This window comes from Oryzias latipes, chromosome 4 (genome assembly GCF_002234675.1).
Source record: "Oryzias latipes chromosome 4, ASM223467v1".
NCBI classification, from domain to species: Eukaryota; Metazoa; Chordata; class Actinopteri; order Beloniformes; family Adrianichthyidae; genus Oryzias; species Oryzias latipes.
Window position 1 is genome coordinate 22,343,427 of NC_019862.2, and position 22,642 is coordinate 22,366,068.

General features: G+C 39.0%; 2 protein-coding genes across 4 annotated transcripts in view; one reads left to right on the forward strand and one right to left on the reverse strand.

The window, feature by feature from the left end:
* The window catches only part of apc2 (APC2, WNT signaling pathway regulator), a 43,499-nt gene extending 33,903 nt beyond the window's left edge, over window positions 1–9,596 (reverse strand). The window contains exon 1 of one of the 2 annotated variants that reach the window (XM_023954406.1): window positions 9,382–9,596. The gene's annotated coding sequence lies outside the window, so the exon portion shown is untranslated. Of the gene's footprint in view, window positions 1–2,047; window positions 2,563–9,381 lie in introns of those variants that run through there. The other variant, XM_011474282.3, reaches the window with a different exon arrangement.
* A 5,024-nt stretch (window positions 9,597–14,620) lies between these two features.
* LOC101164795 (GTP-binding protein Di-Ras1) lies at window positions 14,621–21,306 on the forward strand. Of its 2 annotated transcripts, none has more exons than XM_004068137.4 (4): window positions 14,621–14,827; window positions 19,463–19,638; window positions 19,720–19,890; window positions 20,834–21,306. In XM_004068137.4, the coding sequence occupies exons 2-4, from the start codon at window positions 19,501–19,503 to the stop codon at window positions 21,122–21,124; spliced, it is 600 nt and encodes a 199-aa protein (XP_004068185.1). In that variant the 5' UTR covers window positions 14,621–14,827; window positions 19,463–19,500; the 3' UTR covers window positions 21,125–21,306. The 2 variants fall into 2 exon arrangements, with proteins under 2 accessions (XP_004068185.1, XP_004068186.1); XM_004068138.4 differs by lacking the exon at window positions 14,621–14,827 and adding an exon at window positions 17,619–17,827.
* The last annotated feature ends 1,336 nt before the right edge of the window (window positions 21,307–22,642 follow it).

The following is a 22,642-nucleotide window of genomic DNA, read 5'->3' on the forward strand; positions in this document are numbered from 1 at the left end:
TTTAGTGCTTTATTCCACTATATAGAAAAAGAACAATAAATAATGTTTACGACGGATGGCACTTTTGTGTTTTGTACAGGATCCAACCTACCCGTCACTACCAAATAAGAGTCTCCTAGTGGTCCCAGTTTAGAGTTGTCACGTTTTAGCATTCAACCCGTTGACCATCCACTGCGCAATCAATGTTTTGTACACAGAGCCCACGAATGGGCTTAGAAACTTGTGTAGCGATGCATGAACACAAGCGTTCTGAGTATGGAAGCCTGAAATTCGGGTTGCAAGTTGACTCGTTTGATGTGAAAGCAGCTTTATAAGACATAAGTAGGATGTCTACAAATGCTAATGAATCCCTTAAAAATGTCTGATTAAGGCTTTATAATTGGACACTAATGTTTTATTGAGTAGGCAACTCTTATAAAGCATAAGTAAGACATTTACAAATGCTAATGAATGTTTCCTTTAAATATACTATAAAGGCTAACACATTACTTTTACTAATAGGAGTTAATGTGTTGTAACTAGGTTATCAAGGATTCTTATAAAAAAGCATCATTGGTGTAAACAATACTTAAAAAACTAAAAAGCAATAGAATCTAACCGAAAATGAAAGGGGCCAGAATTTACTAAACTGTTGGATAAATGATCTTTCCAGCTCACAGAACATTGAAGGTCTTAATTTTTTATAGAGCAAAATGCTCTGTAGGGTTTTGTGGTTAATTTCTCATTATCTTAAAGTATCCTAAAACTGTAAGACAAACCAAGAGAAGGAGCATGAAACCAATGATCTCTTTGATGTAAAACTGAATTAAAAAGTTAAAAGCATGCAAAAAAATGAGACGAGGCCAAAAATATAAGAAAGGAACTCACAAATTTGAATATTTCTCAATTCTTACACAGCTATAATATAAATAAGAGAAACCACAACGACCTTCAAAATGGTCTGTCCATTTACCTAAAATGCTAATGCTACAATGTTGGCATTATTGCATTAACAAACTCTCTATTGGCCTTAACTAAGGCGATAGAATCTAATCTAAATTTTTATGCTTTTTTTTGTAGCCACAGAAACAATACAATTTTGAGCAAATCACCATATTTATTGTCTGTAATGTGCAAATAAGCATCCATCAAGCCTCCATGTTTCCTTTTGGAAACCCGTCTGTTTTCTTTGAGCTTTTTGTTTTTTTAGCTTCTTTTAAAATCTTTGATAAGGCATCTCACAAATAAAAGCTGTTCAAATGTGTTTGAAGTCACTGCAGGCCCCAGCTGGTGTGTGTATGTGTGTGTGCCTTTAATTTTCCCATCAAAGACCTTGGACATATTGACTTTCCCTGTTGCCGTAGCAACAAGCCCCACATCTCCCCGCCTCCTGCTGACACATTTACATCAAGGGATGGCTCTTTCTGCTCCATCTCTCTCAAAAACGTTGTCTACACACAGAGACAGAACCTACAGTTGCTGCAAAGAGGAGAAACATGCTTCCCCATAAACCAGCTGGAGCACATAAACAAAGACATTACATTAGTGGAAAAGACACGTGACCTAGATTTGAAGACAAAGGTTAGGAAATGACTGTAAATGCGATTTTTTTGAAGCAATTTAACATAAACTGTGTTCAGAAATTTGCTATTTTAAAGCTACAGTGGGAAACAATCACTCATTTTAGCAGAAACGGCAGCATTAAAGCCATTTGGGGAAAACGGCACCAACAGTGGAGGCATGACCTTCTCAGAGCTGCACAACTGAAAGTAAGGTCGGGAAAAGAGCATTTGCGATCCTTAGTTAGCAGGATCGCAACAAAATTGAGAGAAGAAAAATGTGAGAAAAAGGTAGTGAGTTGAAAAAAGGAAAACAAATTTTCAAAGGGGGATGCCAAGACAATGAAGATGAAATCTGCTGACATGACAGAAGCATCCCTCATGCTGCAGCTGCTCTGCAATACCGTCAGAAATAATCAGCCCATCCACATGCAGAAGTACATTAAAAGGCATTTTAGCTACATGGATCCCATCTTTACTATCCTCAAATTAGTAAAAATTCTACTTACTCAACATTTAGACTCTGGGTTATGATTGAATCCAGAACCCCGGAATCGCTTTAGCTGACTATCCAAAAGCACCAGCAGACATCATCTTTTACAGATTACTTCCGTATTCGTTCACTCCAGGGCAGCATGAAGAGTAAACCAAAGCTCCAAAAAATAGAAGAAGATTCACGAACATGCCAGCAGAGTGCAGATTGACGCCATTTTCCCACCCTCCCTTGTCATCCTTCTCTTCTTCTGTCTTCTTGCCTTACGGATGTAGTTGCCACGGTAACCAGACAGTTTGAAGGGAATGTACAGATGGAGGATGGGAAGAATTCAGGGGTGGAGCAAGCAGAGAGTGAGATCGACACTCTTTGTCCATAAAATATGACGACGAATTGGTTAAATGGGTCACAACTAAAAGATAATTTGTTTACATTTTCTTTGCTCCTACTATCAACCCTGAAAATGGCAAACCATTGCAATGGCTTCTGTCTTGTATCTGAGATGGCTGTGAAATCACAGTTTTTTGATATTGAAACACCTCTGAAAACGTAATAAATTGATCCTACGCAGACTTTCATTCTACTCGGGCTTTAAAAACATTGACCATAAATTCCACAAGTTTAATCCTTCCACATAACCACAAATTTTATGGCACAAAATACATGCTGACTGTATCTGAACAGTTGATGGATTGCGACTGACCATGGTAAAACATATCAAGGGTTTTCATAGCTGCTGTTGGCTCATGTGTCTAAATAAATGTGACTACATGAGAACCTTTTTGGTTTCGTTTATTCAGAAACATAATTAGAAAAACACTAAACTTCAGAGGTTTTCCTATTTTTTTTCTTTCCGTGAGTTTATATTCTGATGGTTCTATGGCTAAAACACATGAACCGATGCTCTGCTGTACCTGAAGACATACACTGTTTTCAACCTTCTTTGAATATTTCCACATCAACATCAATGCTTTTGTGTAGCAATTTTAGTTCTTGTTAGCGTTCCAGTGGTGGAAGTTTAAGTCGTTATACAATGATAGAGAGAAAATGAATCTTATTCTGAGGACAATTGTCATGTTCTGAGGCACACAGACATTTACACTTAAGCCTCTGAATTGGAGGTTCTTCTGATTCCAATTCAATTAAATAGGTTAGTATTCCAATTTACATTTCCGAAAAAGAAGTTTGGAAAGTTTGGGAGGTTTGGAAAATTTGCTTGAGGCCTTTGTGTTAATAACTGTTAATAAACATAAAATGAAAACTTTTACATGTTACACATTTTATTTCTTATTTCTTACTTTTTTTTAAAAAATTGTTTACATATCACTTACATATCTGTACTGGTTTCTGTGTGTAGTCTGTCAGATTCGTAAATGTGTAATACTTTGTTTGACATCTTTTGAGTTGTCACTGAGCCTTTTTGAAAGCAGAACAACTGGGCTAAGATGATACGCCATGACAAGTGCTTCATGCTGCTGTGACATACAATTTAAAGATGTGCTTTCATTTAAAATTAAATTTTTTTAAGGGTAACAACAATAAAAAATGTTCTTCTTCTTCACCTTTCGGCATATCCCTTCAGGGGTCGCCACTGATTCACACAGGTGGTTTAGCAGAAAGTATTTTATCTGGACTGGGGGCCAGCAGTCTACATAATTAGGCGGTTGCGTGAAGGGTCTTCCCCAAGGACCCACACTGGATGAAGCTCATTGTGCACCCTGATTTCCTGTGTCCCTGCACTTAACCAACCGCCCAATAAATCTATGTCATGCTGCCAATGAAGAGCATTACTGGACATAGAAAGAGGAGGCAATACCGACTTGTAGAGATATGGGATGTGCAGCATTACATTATTTGGGTGAAACATGAACAGAGACATCTATTAAATATCAAATATGATTTAATAGAGTGTTTGGAGATCTTAAAACTTAAATGCTGATTCTGCAGCCAGTGACTCTGCCCCTCCCACAGACCGCTGAATCAGGCTAACACGTTTCTACAGCCACACATCAGGCTAAAATAATTTCTAAAATAATTTCCTTGCTTGGTTAAACAGAAACGGTAAACTACTTACCTTACTATATTCTCCGCACTATAGGGCGCGCTGTCAACGAATGATCTATTATATAACTTTTGATGAGGTGCACCGAACTTTAAGGCACATTAAACGAGACAAGTCAGACAAGTCACAGTAATTCTAGAACTAGTTTGTAACACACTACATGTCAGCCACATTAGTGTATTTACAATATCTCTCTGTAACTTCCAACCTTTTTTGCAACATGCAAAAAAAAAATAAAACAGGCCGACACTGCACTACAAGCCATGTTAGCGTATTTACAACAACACCCAAACTTGTTTGCAAATCATAAAAAAAGACTGCGGTTATGACAGAGCACCGTGTACCTCTCAAAATCACTTCAACATCAGTAAGCACAACCAGAATAACCCATATGCCCATATACATATATACTCTTGATTAGAAGATGCACTGTCGTTCTCTGAAAAAAATTAAGGCTTATTAGAGTGCGAACAATATTATATACAATATGGTCATTTTGAAGAAAGTTGAGGTCAGAGTAAAACTATTTTTGCTATAAGGTATTCGTGAACTTTGAACTAAGTGGACGCAGGATAATATGGTAAAATACACAAGTTAGTACCACTTTTGACATCAAATACCTCTAAACTATAACTGCACAAATGCTTCACAGACTTCCAAAACAAACATTATAGTTGTTCTTTACTTAAATTTGTATTTACATGCCACACTTCTAACATTTATGCATGAGTCAGATTTGTTTGACTAGTTGCCAATTTTGACATTAAATGAATAAACCTTAATCAGTAGTCAATTTATCATGTTATACCTTCCAGTAATGTTAGTCATTTTTCAACTCTTGGCACCTTAAAACTATTTGGACTGAGGTTATTTAACAATAAAATTGATCATCCACTTCCTCTCATAATAACAACTTGGGTATACAAACAGCAGGATGAAGGTGACACATTCTGTGGCGTCATGGAGCCTGATGGGGATAAACACAAACTCGTTGTGATGGATCGAAGTCCAAGTGATTGATTAGGCTGGAACAGCTTTAGCTGCACATTCAGTACCAATTCAGTGTAACTGCTTGCATTCAGTGTAAACAGCTGCCTCTTTGTAGCTCTGAGGCTGCTGTGATAACAATGGTTGGCATAGAGACACATAAAAGAACATTTCATTTCCTATTCTAGGATAATTGTGATTCCGGAAGCACACAATGCCATGCCTTAGTCACAATTGCCCTTACGGGTATATAAGGTCTGTATATAGGTGAAAAATGAGCAAATGTGTATGGGGCATGCAGGTGGCCCACAGTAACTGTCAAAGTTGTAGACCGCTTGATGACCCGTAGGGGAAAAATGTTCATGTGCATTATTTTAACATGCATACAGTGGGCTACATGTCATAGTGAACACTTAAGCAACACTTAAGAGTAAGTAAGGATGAAGTAGGGAACTAGTGCACATACCTTACCATAGTTTGCCATAAGGCCACTGTACAACCACATCACCTGTATCCCTTTATCCTTACAAATACTTCATGATACATTTACCCCGCGTATGACAATTTTTTATGAGGTTTATGAGGTTATCTTATGAGCCTGAAGGGAATTGCAAGACACACCTGCACTCCTCTTAAGATGCAGTCGCTTTTTTATACTACCCTCCACGGGCCTGGACAACCCAAAAAACTGCAGTACCCGTACATGTCAACCCCCCCAACGACATTTTTTTTTCCACTTAACAGAATCAGCCCCAAGTAAAAGGCAGGCTTCTGAGCACATGAACTGCAACTTCCCAAACAGCCAGCAACACATAAGTCAGAGCTGGCAGACCTTACTCAACTAATCTGTCAGCACACGTTTTTCATCAACTGTTTCTTGTTCCAGAAAAACTCTCTGTTATGTAACAGCACATCAGCTTTGCCTCCTGCAGCCTTTTTACAGCTCACAGAGGAAGAACTCTGTCCCTGAGGGTTGCTGAGTCAATGATAGAAACCATCACTACCAATAAGGTCAAGGTCATTAAAGGAGTTTTGCTGATACACAAGTGTCAATTCAACATTAAAAGAATGGATCTGAGTCAAGGTCACTTGCTTCTACATCCATACATAACGAAACTGCTGAGATAATTTATTTTATGTGGTCAGGTTAAATATCTAAATTATTTATACCCTTGCCGTCCACTCTATTAGGTACACCGGACAAGTACCGGGTTGGACCCCCCTTTTGCCTTCAGAACTGCCTTAATCCCTCGTTGGATAGATTCAACAAGCCCAAAATGTGCCAAGAAAATATCATACACACCATTACACCACCACCCTGAACCATTGATTCAAGGCAGAACAGATCTGTGCTTTCATGTTGCTGATGCCAACTCTTACTTATATCAGTTTTCTTCCCTATTATAATGCTTGATATGAACTGTACTAGGTCTAAATGCATAAATCCAGTGATTGGGTGGTTAATAATTTGTGTTAACAAACAATTGGACAGGTGTGCCTAATAAAGTGGTCGGTGAATGTAATTGCCAGCTGTGGTGTAAAGTTTGTCTACATTTTAGTATGACTAAATTTGACAAAACTATCTGTTAATAGTCGTGATGTCAAGAAAATGATTTTTGTTTTCTCAAGATAACAGAAAATTGTTTTCCTCCTTTGGGGATCAGGAGAAAAACAAAATAGTTCACTGGCTATGTGAGCCAAAATGGTGAGCACAGGCTCATCACGAATAGATCAACTTATTATTCATGACTTTATTTGTGGCACAACTCAGACATTATGTTAGATTTGTCAGTTAGAAATGTTCAAAATCAACCATTGTCATTCGAGAAGATGAGCAACATTGGTATCTAATTGACAGCTTTTTTTTACACATTGGCTAAAAAAACAAAAATAACATTTCTCAGCAGACATAAATTATCAAATTTGTAATGTAAGGTTAGTTTTCTGCCACTATGAGTTGCAGGTCTGCACTTCAAGGCCATTTGTTACATCAACACAACAATATTTAGCAGCTGTAACGATTTGTAGTTGTTGTTAGCCATTTTCTGAGGAAAGCTTTCATTATTGCATTTTTTAATCAAGCCTAACTGGAAAAATATGATTGCATTCTCAGTCTGAATACACCCTTCAGGTCTCTGGTTGTCAATGTTCACTCACAAACTGCAGGCAGTCTCTCACTATGGAGATGAACAGACTGTCTCCTCCCACACACACACAAGCAGACACACGCCATCACCCAACGTGACAATATTGCCACTGTAGATGCGTCACATTATCTCATTTGTCTTATTTTTGTCTTCATTTTCTTTGTTTGTTCTTCGGGGTGGGGCAGTGGGGCCTGGCATGCCCCCTGGTCTTGTCACTAATCCCTCCTTGCTCACCAAGTGCAGGGAGCGGGGCTCCTTTGTGTGAATTGGTGAATTGGCCACACCCTTCACCCCCATCAGCAGCCTTTACACTTATTTATCATCATCAGCAAAGACGTTTCTGCTCATCTTCATTATTATTTTTACAAACAATCCCGCAGCAGGCCTCTCAATTCTTCTTTCTTACTTCGCCTTTGAGTGACAATTTTGCCCCCACCACATGCTCAAAACCTCACCAAAATGTGCATACACCTAGTACCTGGTAAAATATTTTTGACAAGGGTCAAGAGCCAAAAGCTCTTATGAGACTCAAAGAAACAGTTCAGAATCGACTAACAAAACTAAAACATACGTGTCGGGAACATCCAAAGTAAGCTTTAAAGTTATTATGGGATGGCCATAGGACCTACAGCTTGGCGGCCATGTTGTGACAAAGTGTGCAATTTGGTGATTTTCACAAGAAAACTACAGTTTGAGCGACATTCAAGCAAGGCCACTATCTTGAAATATATATATATTTTTAAATCAGCTTTCATACCTTTTACACTCTTAAACTCCTCCTAGGGATTTTGATCTATCGCCTCCTAACTCCTTAAAGCATCTTTTGGAGACTGCATGGGGAAAAAATTTGTCAAGCTCGGTGACCTATGAAGCTAAAACGAACTGATAAGTCGCCATTTTGAAAAAAGTGGGTTTTTTTTTCATTAAAAATTATTGACTTAAGCAATTATCCAAACATAAGGCTGCTGAGATATGTCATTACAGATGGCAGTATGCCCAAATCTTCTATGTGATAAGCAACTGTGCAAAATGATTGAAAAGGTAACCTGATGAGTGCCAACAAAACCATGAAATGATTTGCTTTTATATACGTTTTGGAGATTTATGAAGGAAAACGGGAAATTCTTTTCAGATTTCAGATCGTAATTAAATTTCAATGTTTTAATATCTTTATTACAATGGTCATAATAATGTGTTTATTGAGGTTCCTCCTAACATTTTTGGTTAGCTAGATGTAAAATGATTAATCGTTGAAAATCCTGCATAATGGTGTCCTAAAGTTAACCACACATGGAACAGGTATTTAAAAAAAAAGAAAAGAGAAGATAATGAAAAGGGAATTTCTAATAAACAACCAAACAAGCAATAAAAAAATAAATTATAATCAAAACACAAAAAAGACAAGAAAATGAATGTTTCTGCAGTTGAACTGCAGAATTGATTAAAAGGCCTTAATTTCCACAAGGCAAAAACTAAGTCTTAAGAAATTTTAAATTTAAACCCTTGTTTTTAAAAAGATTTGTTGTCTCATATATCTTAGCAAGAATGTTTTTTTAATGGCAAAATAATCTTAATTAAAGAACTCATCTCCTAGTGACCTCATTGGCAGATTTTTTTTTTTTGCTTTTTCAAATACCCCTTATGACATTATTTTTCAGGGTGCTGTTTTTACCGTGCAGAGGAAGTAAAAGATTTTAGTCGCTGTTCAGACTGCAGCACATTTCTACTCCTATAGAACAAACAGTAGAGGGTGGTCTGACTGATGACAACGAAACCGCAAACAGCGATGCAAAACACTGGAAAAAGAAGCCAGGGCTGGAACAGACCCAGGAGGCTGGAGATGCTTAGTCAATAATAATAATAATAATCTGATTCTGGATTTGAATCAGAACGACTAAACCAGTTCAGGGCTTATTTTCTGTTTCTTTTTATGTCTTTCCTCCTTTTTGCTGCTGCTGCTGCTTTAATGGCATCAATGATTCATCAGCTCCTCCATCCATCCTCCAACCATCATGGAGGAACACGAAAACACCCTAAAATTCCCATATAAAGGCCAATAATAATAATAACAATAATAATAATAATAATATTAATAATAATAGGGGTTCAAAGGTTTCACAAACACAGGCAGCAGCCTTAAGACCAGACCCTCACCTGACAGTTCAGTCCGCGCCCATCGTCCTGATCGCATCCGACCTGCTCTTATTTATCTTCACGGCGTAAAACCGAGCTGCGCCGAACCAAGCCGCGCCAGATCGAGGGGTGTCGGTTCGGTATCAGACCAAACCGGTCTAAAGTAGAGATAAAGGCGCGGACAAAGCAGGAGCGGCCCAGGAAGATCTCATCGCTCCCAGAGCTGAAGAACACTGATGGAGAGAGGAGGGAGGGAGGGAGGGAGGAGGGAGGAGGAGGGGCGCCAGTGGGACGGGGACGGGGGGGGGGGGGGGGTGCAATAATTAGAATCTTTGGTAAATGGTAAGTGGCGTATACTTATATAGCGCTTATACAGCGCTTTCTTATGGCAGGCCATTTTAACATCAAAAGGCTAAGTTTGACTATCCGGAATGAACATTGTAGATATCAGCAACGTATTTCTGACTAGTCGTAATTACATTTTGGATAGTTGGAATTGTAATTCAAGATATCTGTAACGTAATTGTGACTAGTCGAAACGACCGATAGAGATATCTATAATTCAGTTTTGCCTAGTCAAAACTGAATTACAGATATCTGCAATGACGTCATTGAAAACGACATTCAACTCGTCACACATCTTAAATGACAATTGTAGATATCTGTAATTCAGTTTTGCCTAGGCAGAATGACAGTTAAAGATATCTCAAACGTCATCACTAGCTCCTCCTGTCTTGCACGGGCTGCAGCATTAAAAAGACGATTAAAAATCGTTTCGCCCGCTGGCTGCTCTACGACGGAGATTTAGGGCCACCAAAAACAGTAAAATCAAAAGATTTTAAGTCCTAAATTAAATTTACGATATTAAGTGGAAGTGAGCATGCAGAGCAGCAGGTGAACGCCACACAGCAGCAGCAGACCGACTAAACTTTGTTGAAGAGGTGAGCTGAATGTTTATTGATAACGTTCTAAATGTTTGGAAATTCGTTAGTTTGATTTATGATTTATTCATGTTTTATTCATTGATGGGTGGTTTGCAGGATCTCTGCAGCCCGAAGCCGTCAGTGTCCCTGCAGATGTCCACCTGAATCCTTTCTTTCTCCATTAAAGACAAGATCTCTACGTTTCTGTGACGCTTCCGTCTGTGGAGGAGCACTTTTTGGCATTTTCAACGTTGTAATGCTAACATAACAGACTATTTTCATTCCTCTTTATTGTTTTATGTTGGATCGGGACGTTTCATCTGGAGGAGAGGTGTATGTAACACTGTTTACTTCTGCATTGGTGTTCGGATGACAGGTTCATGACATAAGGTGACAGATGAACTTCAGGATATGTGAATGAAAATGAGAATAAAGGCTGCAGCGGTTCTCTGCACCCACACGTGTCTCTGAGCTCCTTATTAAACAGATAAAACTCCGCTTTACCGACACCGAACCCCGGAAAGCCGGCTCCACTAATAATCTGATTTTGAGTCGCCAAAAGGTTCAGAATCACTTCGGTTAAAGCTATCCGGAAATAAAGCTAGGCTCCGATAAACGGAAAACTTTGGTGTTTTTCTCTTTTCTTTTCTCTCTTTCCGATCGCGGTCAGAAGCGCAGGGGAGATTTCCTCCGCCGAAGGCGATTCTTCCTCGGGGTTCACTTTCCTGATCGGAACCCTAAACCTCCAGTGCGGATTAAGAACGACTCCAAAAAAGTTATTCTGGGGGGGGGGGGGGGAAACACCTTCTCTTTATTACGGTGCTCCGTCCTCCGAACACACAGTATCAACGCACACACCTCCGCTCCGTACTCACCCCCATCTCAGCACACACACACGCACGCATGCGCGCGCGCACACACACACACACACACACACACACACACACTCCACAACACTTTTATCTCCTAAATTTACGAGATAAAAGTTGTAATTAAAGAAAACAAAACGTTTTTTGTAAACTAGTCCTAAAACCCCGTCGTACTGCTGCAACATGGTGCTAATAGGTGCTAATTACAAGTTAGCAGGTGCAATTTAAATGATTACAACAACACGCTCTGCTCCTCTGCGATGCGGACCTAATTTGCATACAGATATCTGCAACGTCATTTCGCCTACTCGAAACTCTAATTCAAGATATCTGTAATTACATTTTGACTATCCTGAATGAACATTACAGATATCTCAAGTTTCAGATATCTCTATTCAAATTTCATTTCAAGATATCTGTAACTTGATTATAGATATCTACAATTAAATTATGACTATCCCTAACTCCAGTTTGAGATATCTACAACGTCATTTTGACTAGTCACAATTCCAGTTACAGATATCTACAACGTCATTTCGCCTAGTCAAAACTTAATTTAAGATATCTGAAAAGGAACATGTAGATATCTTAAATTGACTTGAATTAAAGATATCTTTAACTTGAGTTTTGACTAGTAAGAATGAAATTGTAGATATCTGAAACTTGAATTACAGATATCTACAATTCAGTTACAGATATCCGTAATTCATGAAGTGGATATCTGCAACTGAATTGTAGATATCTGTAATTGTAAACCCCATAAAAATGAATGGTGAAAGTGATGTCATTTGTCCTAGGAATAATATCTTTGAGGATATCTAAAATTACGATTACGGATAGGAAGAATGTAGTTGCGGATATCTGAAATGTTCTTTTTGACTAGGCAAAACTCAAATAAAGATATCTGCAACACACATCCAGTCTAGCCTTTTAATGTTAAAATGGCCTGCCATACTTTCTACCTTCTTACGAAGGCCCAAAGCGCTTTACAGCCACAGTTCCATTCACCCATGCACACACACATTCACACACGGCTCCGCTGCCAAACACTGGCGCCAACCTCCCACCAGAGGCAAGGTGGGGTTCAGTGTCTTGCCCAAGGACACTTCGACACATGGGTGTGCAAGGCGGGAATCGAACCTGCAATCTTATGATCATGGGTCGACCGCCCTACCGCTGCACCACGGCCGCTTTGAGCTAATAAGACCAATTTCAGCACGTACAATTTTTTACTGTTATAGATTTTATATGCAAAGCACTTCGAGGTGCTTTTTGGCAAGAAAGGTGCAAATGTAAATAAAGTTGAATTTGAATTTCTTTGACATTTCAGAAGAAATCAAAATTATCTGTCCAATAGCAAACTACGGCCTGGGGTCATATACGGCCTGTTAAACTATGTAACCCGGTCCACCAACCTGGAATGAATAATATAATCTTTAGTAATGTTACATTTTCCCTGCATTTCAGATGCCTCCCCATAGATGGTGCTCTACAGAAACATTGACCTTTGTTTATGTGCAAAGTTACTTTAGCATTGGAAGAATTGTTGCTATTCTGATGCTCATGTGTGTTTTTGGATCATTCCAAAGCGCAAGAACACATAATTTCTTCAACCCTTGTCTAGTGGGGTCATCTAGACCCACTAGACAATGCGCTGAACCTTTTTTCTTCAATGATTTATGATCTTCACTGGTGTCCATGGATTACATGAACTCCTCTCCACCTTTATCCACCTTTGTCATGGTAGGGAGAACACGTCAATGATCATCTTGACCGCATAGGATAGCACAAGGGTTAAGTTTGAGTCTTCCCGGAGGGATATCAACCCATCGGCACCAAAACGAGAACAAATCTCAAAGTTTGGAAACAAAAACTCCAAAAATGTTCTGTTTGAAAAACTAATTATATATATATATATATATATATATATATATATATATATATATATATATATATATATATATATATATATATATATATATATATATATATATATATATATATATATATATATATTTATGGTAACGCTTTCTTGTCCAACTTCCACATTTTTCTCTTATTTTTGTGCACAAAATGCCAAATTTAGGAGCAAAAATGACTAATAAAATGCTCATTTTTGACCATCAAAGACCAGATTGTAGTTTGAGCGCGCAAAATACTTATTTGTGGCCACAAATGCTTAATTTGAAGGATTGTTTCATTAATGTTATGTCCAGAGCTCCATACTGTTCGTTTTTTTAGATGTCTTTTTTAATTAATTTCTGTTTTTTGTTGTGTTCTACTGTAGTTCAATTCAATTCAGTTCAATTTAATTTTATTTGTATAGCCCAGTATTTACAACAATAATCATCTCAATGGGCTTCATACCGGCAATTGTGTAATAAACATGACTCAGAAAGAACTGCAGTGTTTCTTGGTCACCACCAGGGTGCGATATTGTCTACACAAATTGCTTTCCAAACTTGCAACATGCAAGACAGGACAAAGGGACAACACTGACATAAACAAATGTGTGGTAGTTTGTTTTAATAAGTCCATTTAAATATGACAGTGTATTCCTAAAAAGACCCAATTAATAAATATCAACAAAAGCAATACGCATTTTTTATTTAATTTGTTTTTTTTGTTTTTTCTTTTTCTTTTTTGAATCCTATACTCTTGCAATGAAATCAGAGATTTTCCCTGGAGTGTGTTCGTTAAAAATAAAACACAAGTCGGTGTTGTAACAAATTTGTGAATGATCAAATGTGAAATGCAGGTAAACTGGACTAAAATAACAAACACCAAAGCATCTCTGTCATGTGAGCTGCATTGAAAGCTGCTTGATTATTTTTGTCCTGTACTATTTTCTCCTTGTGACGTTTCTTAATGACGGAGGTGAAGGTGTGAAAGAAAAATGATATTTTTCTTTGCTTTGGATGTAAATTCCTGTTGGCCGCAGGAGGAGTTCTTCAAATTAAAAGCCAAAACATTTTATTTGTTCATCATGTATTTCTTGACGGTCTAAGTTAAAACTGTTTTGCGGTTCTAATTTCACTTGTTTTGGTTTTGTTTAGGTGTTAATTGTGGATCAGGTTGCAGTAGCATGTTATGTGTCAATTTTGTGGGTATTTAACCCAGTTTATGTTTAGTAATGCACTAACCACGCAAAACATTTATTTTAAAGCTAAAATTAAGTTTAAGGTCATGGAGTTGCTGGCACTTTGACGTAATAGGTGAAGATGTATTATTGCATGGTTCCATTGGGATTGATTGGCTTGATCTGGAGTTGAATTGGTTCTACTTTCAAGGTTACGTAACACTGCAGCACTATAACGTATATTGCGATCTCAGGACAGCAATAGTGTGAGGTGATCAATTACAATATCAAGTCAATGAGGTACAAATGCAATTTAGAAGAAACTTTTATTGTGAAAATCCAACGAAGAAATCCAAGCGGAAGTTTTGTTTTTGCCACCGAAGCCGTGGAGGTGATGGAGCAAGGAGGAGGAGGAGGAGGAGGAAAAGCGCTGCATTGTGCCGACCAGCAGCAGGTCTGACAATGGTGATGATGATGATGACGATGCGGATGGTGTGAGTCAGAGAGTGGAGGACTTGAGATGCTCACAGCCCCGCCGGAACAGACCAAAGCCCGCGCGCAGGGAGAACCGAGCGGATCCGCGGAGACAAAGTCAGGTGAGTCCGCAGACGTCTCACCCACGGTGGCCGACACGCACAGACCAACCCGCATATGCAGCCGGACAGTGGGGTGTTCCTCCGCTGCTTCGGTGTGCTGCCACTAGTGTTCGTGCGCGTTTATGACATGACGAAAGACGCGCACGTGCCCAGCTGTGCGCGCTCCAGAGATCCCTCTTACTATTGAGCGCAAGTCACACAGATTAACGCAATGTGAGGAGGTAATGAGAGAGGAGCCTCGGCTGATAGAAATTGAGAAAAAAGCAGCTGATGAGTGAGCACGTGCGTGCGGGCGCGTGGCCACTGCGGTTTGAAATATCAGCATTTCAACACCGATATTCCTGCTTCTGTCTGATATTTCTGCTGTAGTCATCCCTTAGTTCATGCAGTCAGCCAAGTGTCCCACCTCTCACTCCCATCAGTCAGTCCCAAGGTCCCGCATTCAAAACTAGACTGGACCCAGCTGTTGCAACCATTCTTTCATATCATGTTTGATATGCATTCCCAGTATCTCATTAGGACGATCAAAACCTTACTTAAATAGCCATTATATAATACTTTGTCCGTGTTTCCTGCCCTGCAGTTCATTATCATTCCACTAGGGGCAGTAGAAGGGCTTTCAAAATGTCTGCTTCCTTAAAATCTTAAGAACACTTTTGGCAAGAAAAGTTTAGCTAATTTTCCAAACTTTAAGTTGAGAATAACTCCTCTGTTGTTAATCATTTTAATAAATGACTTCTTGATGTATTCAAAGAATGGAGAATGTATTGATAATTCCTTTTTGAAAGCATGTTAAAAATGTGTGGATCAAATTTGTAACGGCGGGTAAATAAGTTGCTTTTTTTTCTTGAATACTCACATCAATATTTTTCTTTTACTAACATTGTTGTGAGCAAAAACGTAACAAATCTCCCAAAATATTATAATTAGTTCGAGCTACGTAGCTAAAGCCATGTCCACACCACCCTTAGCAATGCTCCTTCAAGTGACCACCTTTAATAAAAAGTACATTTTCCATTATTCTGTTCATTTTGTAGTATAAATGCTTTCATGACACAAAAGCCTCATTATTATGGTAAAGAGGTACTTAAGTACCTCTTTACCATAATAAGGATACCATCAAAGCAGTGATTCAACAAGATTCTGGGCTCCAACTCCTGCTGTGAGGACATAGATGACATAGATGACATAAATAACGACAATGTTTCCTGTAACTGTCAGAGATGAGAAAATCTGGATGATCAGTTTTATGCTTTTGCAGCGATTGTCAGATTTACAAATAGTGTTACCGTTGTGGGCGTAGTTAAATAAATAAAAGGGTTTGTGTCTGTCTATTGGAGGCTTTTGACTGAAACAAAAGTGATCCTGTCAATAATTGCACTGGCATTCAGGGCAAAGCCGGGAACCAAAACCAAGTCTGGTTGATCAATGCTGGTACAACACATCTGTTAGTGTCTTTGTTTTCCTGACGTAAATGAAGCTCCATGGTTTACTGACTCCCATGTTTTATTCTTAAAACCTGCAGTCACGTGGCTGCAATTTTACAGTGTTATCATTTGAGCTGGGAATGACCTTCATATTTTCCACACTATAGGGTACAATTAAAAGTCTTAGTTAAAAAAAGCAACAACAATACACCTTATAATCCGAACCATGCCTTGGTTTCCCAGCGAGAATCCATTCCTTTGATGCTTCTCGTGCTTTTAATAAGAATTCGGTTTCATGGGAACTCCAGCCTGGTTTAACCCTTTTCTTTATTTTTGTTTTAAGCATAAAGTTACTAGAAGTTATATTCTCATACAGAAAATATAACTAAAGTCCAGTTTTCTTATTGTGTTTCTTTTTTTTAATTTTCATGTTGTTTTTCTCTAAATTAGTTTTGCTTTCTGAAATGTTGCTTTTTTTACTGAAACTGGAAAAAATATGTTCTATGGGACACCGCTTCATCACTTCAACCAAAAGTTATTTGACACGAAGTGATTCAGTGATGTCCCATGGTAACTTTCTTTACCATATTGTGTTTCATTTTTTTTTTACATTTCATTTAAAAAAAGACAGTTTTCAGGGATAATTTAAAGCACACTTGAACAGCATAGCAATATAAATATAACACTAATAGCAATATTATGAGAAATGAAATTAGAAACTGTATAAATTACTGCATTTGAAATTAAATCAAGAGAAGTTAGGTGAAAGGGTGGTTTAATAAACGAAATTAAAGCAATTTTGACTTAAAACATGTCTGATCACAGTTCAGTCATCAATTTGCAAGAATATCACTAGAAGTGGAAGCAAAAATAGTTCTAGCTGTTCAAATGTGTCTGAACACTAAGCTAAGTGTGTGTTTGTAGTAACAGTAGGTCTTAAACATTTTAGATCTGTGCGTCCAGCTCTGCAGACCGCTCAGTTTCTGGTGTTTTCCTTGCTGCCTGCCTCCGCACAGGAAGTGACACCAGAAGACGTGGGCAGGCGGGGTAACCATGGCAACCGGCCTTGTCGGTGATGAGTCGTTTGTGCTACTCTCTCAGTACACAAATATCTGCAGTCCGTCTGTCACCGTTGCTCCTCCTCGCATTTGACCCCACAGCTCACACACAGACGCACAAAGACATCGCATTGTATCACTGCTGTGGTTATTCAGCAAACACACGGGGGGGTGGGGACTGTCAGGAGGCAGGTGTGTGCTTATTGTAGAGAAAGCTTAACGAGGGACTGATTTGTTGACGTGAGTGTGTGGTGCAGATAAGGAGGTGATGACGTCAGTTGAAGAAGTTAGTATGACTAGAGACACCCGCAGCTCCACTACAAACAAGAGAGACCAGTTTTACCCGCAAGGCTGAGAAGACTGAGGAAAATAATGTTCGTGGCATTTTTAGCATGTTCTTGTGGCATTTTTCCCATGATGGAGGACACAAATGAAGAAAAATAGGCTTAAAATTGCATTTCTGAGGATTTCCTTATTTAGATTGTTGGGATTCAGGAGCAGAGAACTAGATCCAGGTACGTCTTTGATTTTGCTTGTCTGAGCTGGCACCTGGCTCATAACTATACGCTGGGTAGCTCCAATATTGCTCACCATTGTCGTTGCACCTGTAATGTTAGGTTGGGGGTGCGAGAGGCTGTAAGTTAGCGGGGGAGTGTGTAATCAGATGGGTAATGGGAAGTGGAGGCGGCCTTGCTCCATCCACAACTCAAACTCAAATTTCTTATGAACTCCTGCATCTCTGCTCAAACTATGTCCAAGAATTACATATTTTTGGCTAACAATGGCATAATCATTGATAAAAGAATACTGGAAACACTTTTACAAGAGGTGATTGGAGTAGGTAGGACTTTAAAAAAAACCTCTTTCTGAATAGTTTTGAACTCTTTAGACCTCCTCTTCAATTTTCTTACATGCAAAAAGTAAGTAAACCAGCATAAAATATGAAAAGGAAAAACCCTAAGTAGTTTTCAGAAGTTCCTACCAATGTTATTAAGAGCTGGATAAGCTGGAGAAAAATAAGTTTCTTGGTAATCACATCTGGAATCCTCTTCTTCATTTCTTTGCTTTATATATAAAGTCCCACAGTTTGGTTTAAGTTAGTGCTTTTTTTTTTTTTTTTTTTTTTTAATTGTGAAATATCTTAAACGATAGCAAAACAATGGGCTGTAGTACACAATAGTTTAAAAAAATATAATGAAATTGTTCTCATTCGTAATTAGTAATGACCCAAGTGTCAAACTTCTGGTTACTTTCTGTTCGTGGTAAAGAGATTGTTGTAGAATTATCTTTGTTAATGTTTGAATTACCATAATACCTCATAAAAACTACCACACTGCGGCAGTTCGCCATTTATACTTAGCAAGGAAGGCATGGCGGTTGCCTTAGATACACCCTGCTACACTGGGTCTCACATCCTGATCGTGTGATATCCGTTTCCTGCATTTTATATACCCAAATGTAAAACTATTAAATAACTCGAATAAGGGGGAGATGTGCAGGGAAATTTAGTTTTTTTCTGGGAGAAATATACACTTGGTAATCTGATTACCGGTACTTATTATTAGATATCCAATAAAGTTCTTTGTTTTAGTCATCTATTAATCTATTCTAAAAGTGTTCCCAGTGGTCTTTTAATTATGATTGTGCTGTTTTTAGCCCTAATCAAAAACATGATGTCGTTTTCTAGGTCATAGTTTCTGTAGAGTAGCAGACATTCATTGGAAATTTGCCTCTCAGTTTTGGGCTGCAATATTGGAGCGGAGCAACTCTGCCCCCTTTCGTCCCACCGTTGCTCAGAGCTTAGATCAGGGAGCTTGTGTTGTACTTTCTACATTACATATACACTCTTTTTTAAACTGCATTTTTGTCTGCTCCTGATTCTCAACGCTTTGAGTAAAGAAATACTCAGAAAAGCAGTTCTATGCTTAATTTTCTTTAGATATGTCCTCCATCATGAGAAAAGATGCTACAAGAACTTGTTAAAACCCCATTTGTATTGGAGTTGGTCTTTAAAAACATTAACCTATTGTGTTTACATGGTCACTTAAAGAATCCGACAACTCTAGAAATCCAATGATGCCTTAATATTTTGTGTGCATGTAAAGGGGGTAGTGAATAACCTGTCTGTCCTCTTGCTGCTCCATCTACAGCTTCAAGTGACTGAGCCAGGTGGACTCCAAGTCCCAGAATGCCCGAGCAGAGTAATGACTACAGGGTGGTGGTGTTTGGAGCAGGTGGGGTGGGGAAGAGTTCCTTGGTTCTCCGGTTTGTTAAAGGCACCTTCAGAGACACCTACATCCCCACGGTGGAAGACACTTACACGCAGGTGGGAGTCAGTTGATGCACGACTTTGTTTGGTGTCAGGAGCATGCAGGAGACCGGTATCACACAATTGTTGTCTCTGCAGGTGATAAGCTGTGATAAGAGCGTGTGCACGCTGCAGATCACAGACACAACAGGAAGCCACCAGTTTCCTGCCATGCAGCGTCTGTCCATCTCCAAAGGCCACGCCTTTATCTTGGTGTACTCCATCACCAGTCGACAGTCAATAGAGGAGCTCAAACCCATCTACCAACAGGTCAGTCTTAACCTGCTGTTTCCGTAACACCAGAGCTTTAGCTTCAGTTTGACATTCTTTGACCTACTCTTTAACCATTGACGCAATTACCGTTGGTTCTGTCGTGGAGAAAAGGATGCATATTGGCTTTGTATCAATAAGCAACACTTTATATTAGTAATGAGTTGCATATCAGTGCTATTCCAACATAAGAATCTGCTTTTCTCTGTCTCAGAATCAGCGAGTTACATTACGTCAAAGACTGTGTATTATTTAGTTGTCGCCATAGATATATCTGGTGTTAAAGGGTTAAAAAGACACACCTGCTCTTCCAGAGAGAAAGATTGTACTGTTCATTCCATGGCTGCGGCCATTTGTCAATGGATATTGCATTTTTGTGTGTCTGTGATTAGTCAGTCACATAACATTGATGGAAAATAAGGAGTCTAGAGTGGGTGGGGTTCTGTTTTCTATATTGCTACCATGTAATTGCGACCAATTACACAATAACGCACAGAAGGTTTTTGAGCTGCTTTGGTCCAAGAAGGCACTGTGGTTCAATGGTTTCCCCTAATTGGGTTGTTATGGAAAAAAACACTGCCAAGATTTTATATTGTTCAATTTACAATTTTACAGTTTACAAGTTCCATTTACAATTTTACAGTTTACAAGTTCAATTTACATGTTTAAGTTTAGTTGCTTCTGTTAAGTTTATGTGCATCTAGTTCACGTCCCAACTCTGGTATCCAGAATTTTGGGTCCACCTCCACCGATCCTCTAAAACTGCCAACTGATGGTTGAAATTTTGAGGTTTTGCTAATCTGGCTTCAGCTAGGGCTGCAAATTAACCAACACCTGATTCAAACCAAAATAAAACTGTAGTTTGGGGACTCTTGCATTGTAGATGTTCTGGAGACATACTAACATGCACACTCAATAATTTTCCTTTTTTTTATCTCTGTAGATTCTGGCCATCAAAGGCAGTGTAGAGTCCATTCCCATCATGCTGGTTGGCAACAAGAGTGACGAAACAGCCCAGCGTGAGGTGGAGAGCAAGGAAGGCGAAGCTCAGGCCACAGCCTGGAAGTGTGCCTTTATGGAGACTTCGGCTAAGACAAACTTCAACGTGAAGGAACTGTTCCAGGAGCTACTGGCACTCGAGAAGAAGAGGGACATGAGCCTGAGCATTGACGGCAAACGCTGGGGGAAGCAGAAACGAACAGACAAGCTGAAGGGGAAGTGCAGCGTCATGTAGAAGGAGCTGCACTGGACTGAAGAGGAGGCAGCACTGATTTAGTGGAGACTTCCACTAAGAATGAACTTTGGAGCCCAGATAAACAAACTCAACTAACACCGGAAACGTTTTCACTTCATGTCCTGAACATTTTGTGGTCCAAAAAAATAAAGAAACTATGTTTATAACTTCTTCACCTTAAACCACTGGTTTGTTTTAGTTATATTTGTCTTCATTCTGAACTAAAAAAAAAACACGGAAGCGTGTTTAATTTGTTCTAAAATATTCCATGCATTTTGGCTTTACCAAAAATCCTCTGTGTAATATTTCCATAATATCTGCCTTGATTATTATGCTTAATCATTTTCAACCACTGTTACCTTATTGCACAGGTGTCAAACTCCAGGCCTCAAGGGCCAGTGTCCTGCATATTTTCTAACCAATCTGCCATTGAAGCTCCTTATTTGCCAAACACACCTGATCCAAGTAATCAACAGCAGATGAGGCAGGATTTCTGAAAAACCAGCAGGAGGTTGGCCTTTGACACCCCTGCCTTATTTGCTTGCTACATGGTTTTTCCTTGGCATCAGCTTCTTACATCTGGCAAACCTGGGGGCTGAAACGCATCGAAGCAACATTTTTTTGCTTTCATGCTCTGTGATGTCACTAGAGACTACAGGGGCTGAGAAGGGCTCCAGTAAAGAACTTGAATGGCAACTTGTTGCTTTAAATGCAATGCACTGATCAGAGTTTTGTTGTCTTTTGTCTAGAAATAGGTGAATAAGTCATTGTGTTTTCACAGTCTGGAATGATTGGTTCATACTTGATATCCAGCCACTACTTGTGGAACTTGAAGGGACAAACCCAACCAGAACGGCTGGTTTGAGACGTGGTTTGACTTTTGTAGGAAGCAGGTTCAAAAGTAGGATAATATCCCTCATATCAGTCTGTTTTTAGCCCAATTAGTCTTTACCTAAAGCATCACTAGATAACCAATGACAGTCAAAACTGTGAACCATAAAACTAGTAATTTGCGATTAATGTTAGCATCACATCTGTTTTTATCTAATTTAGTCTGAAAGTTTTCTAAAACTGTTGTCCATTTTAGCTTAAATTTCAGCTTATATTAAACCTTAGTCACATGCACCCGTAGACAGAGTTGACCTATATAGGTTTTTGGGTTATCAGGGCGGGTGGAAGGTCATTGATAGTAGCGGCCATATTGTAAGTGGAGTACAGGTGTGTCTTGCATTTCCTTAGAGGCTCATCCCTTGGCTCATCCCAATTTTCGTACGTGTGGTAAGTGTATCGTGAAGTATTTGTAACGATAATATTAAGTTACACGTACTTACGATGTATGGGTGGTGTTGTCATTTGATGCTTTTTACACCACTCTAGTTATTAGTGAGGTGCGAGTACTGGCTCCTTACTGACCACTCAGATGCCGCATGCACTGTAGGATGCCCACACAAACTACCGTGGTAGTCAAATTTTCTAATTTACGTCTACGTAAATCTACGTTCACACCGGGCGTGTGTG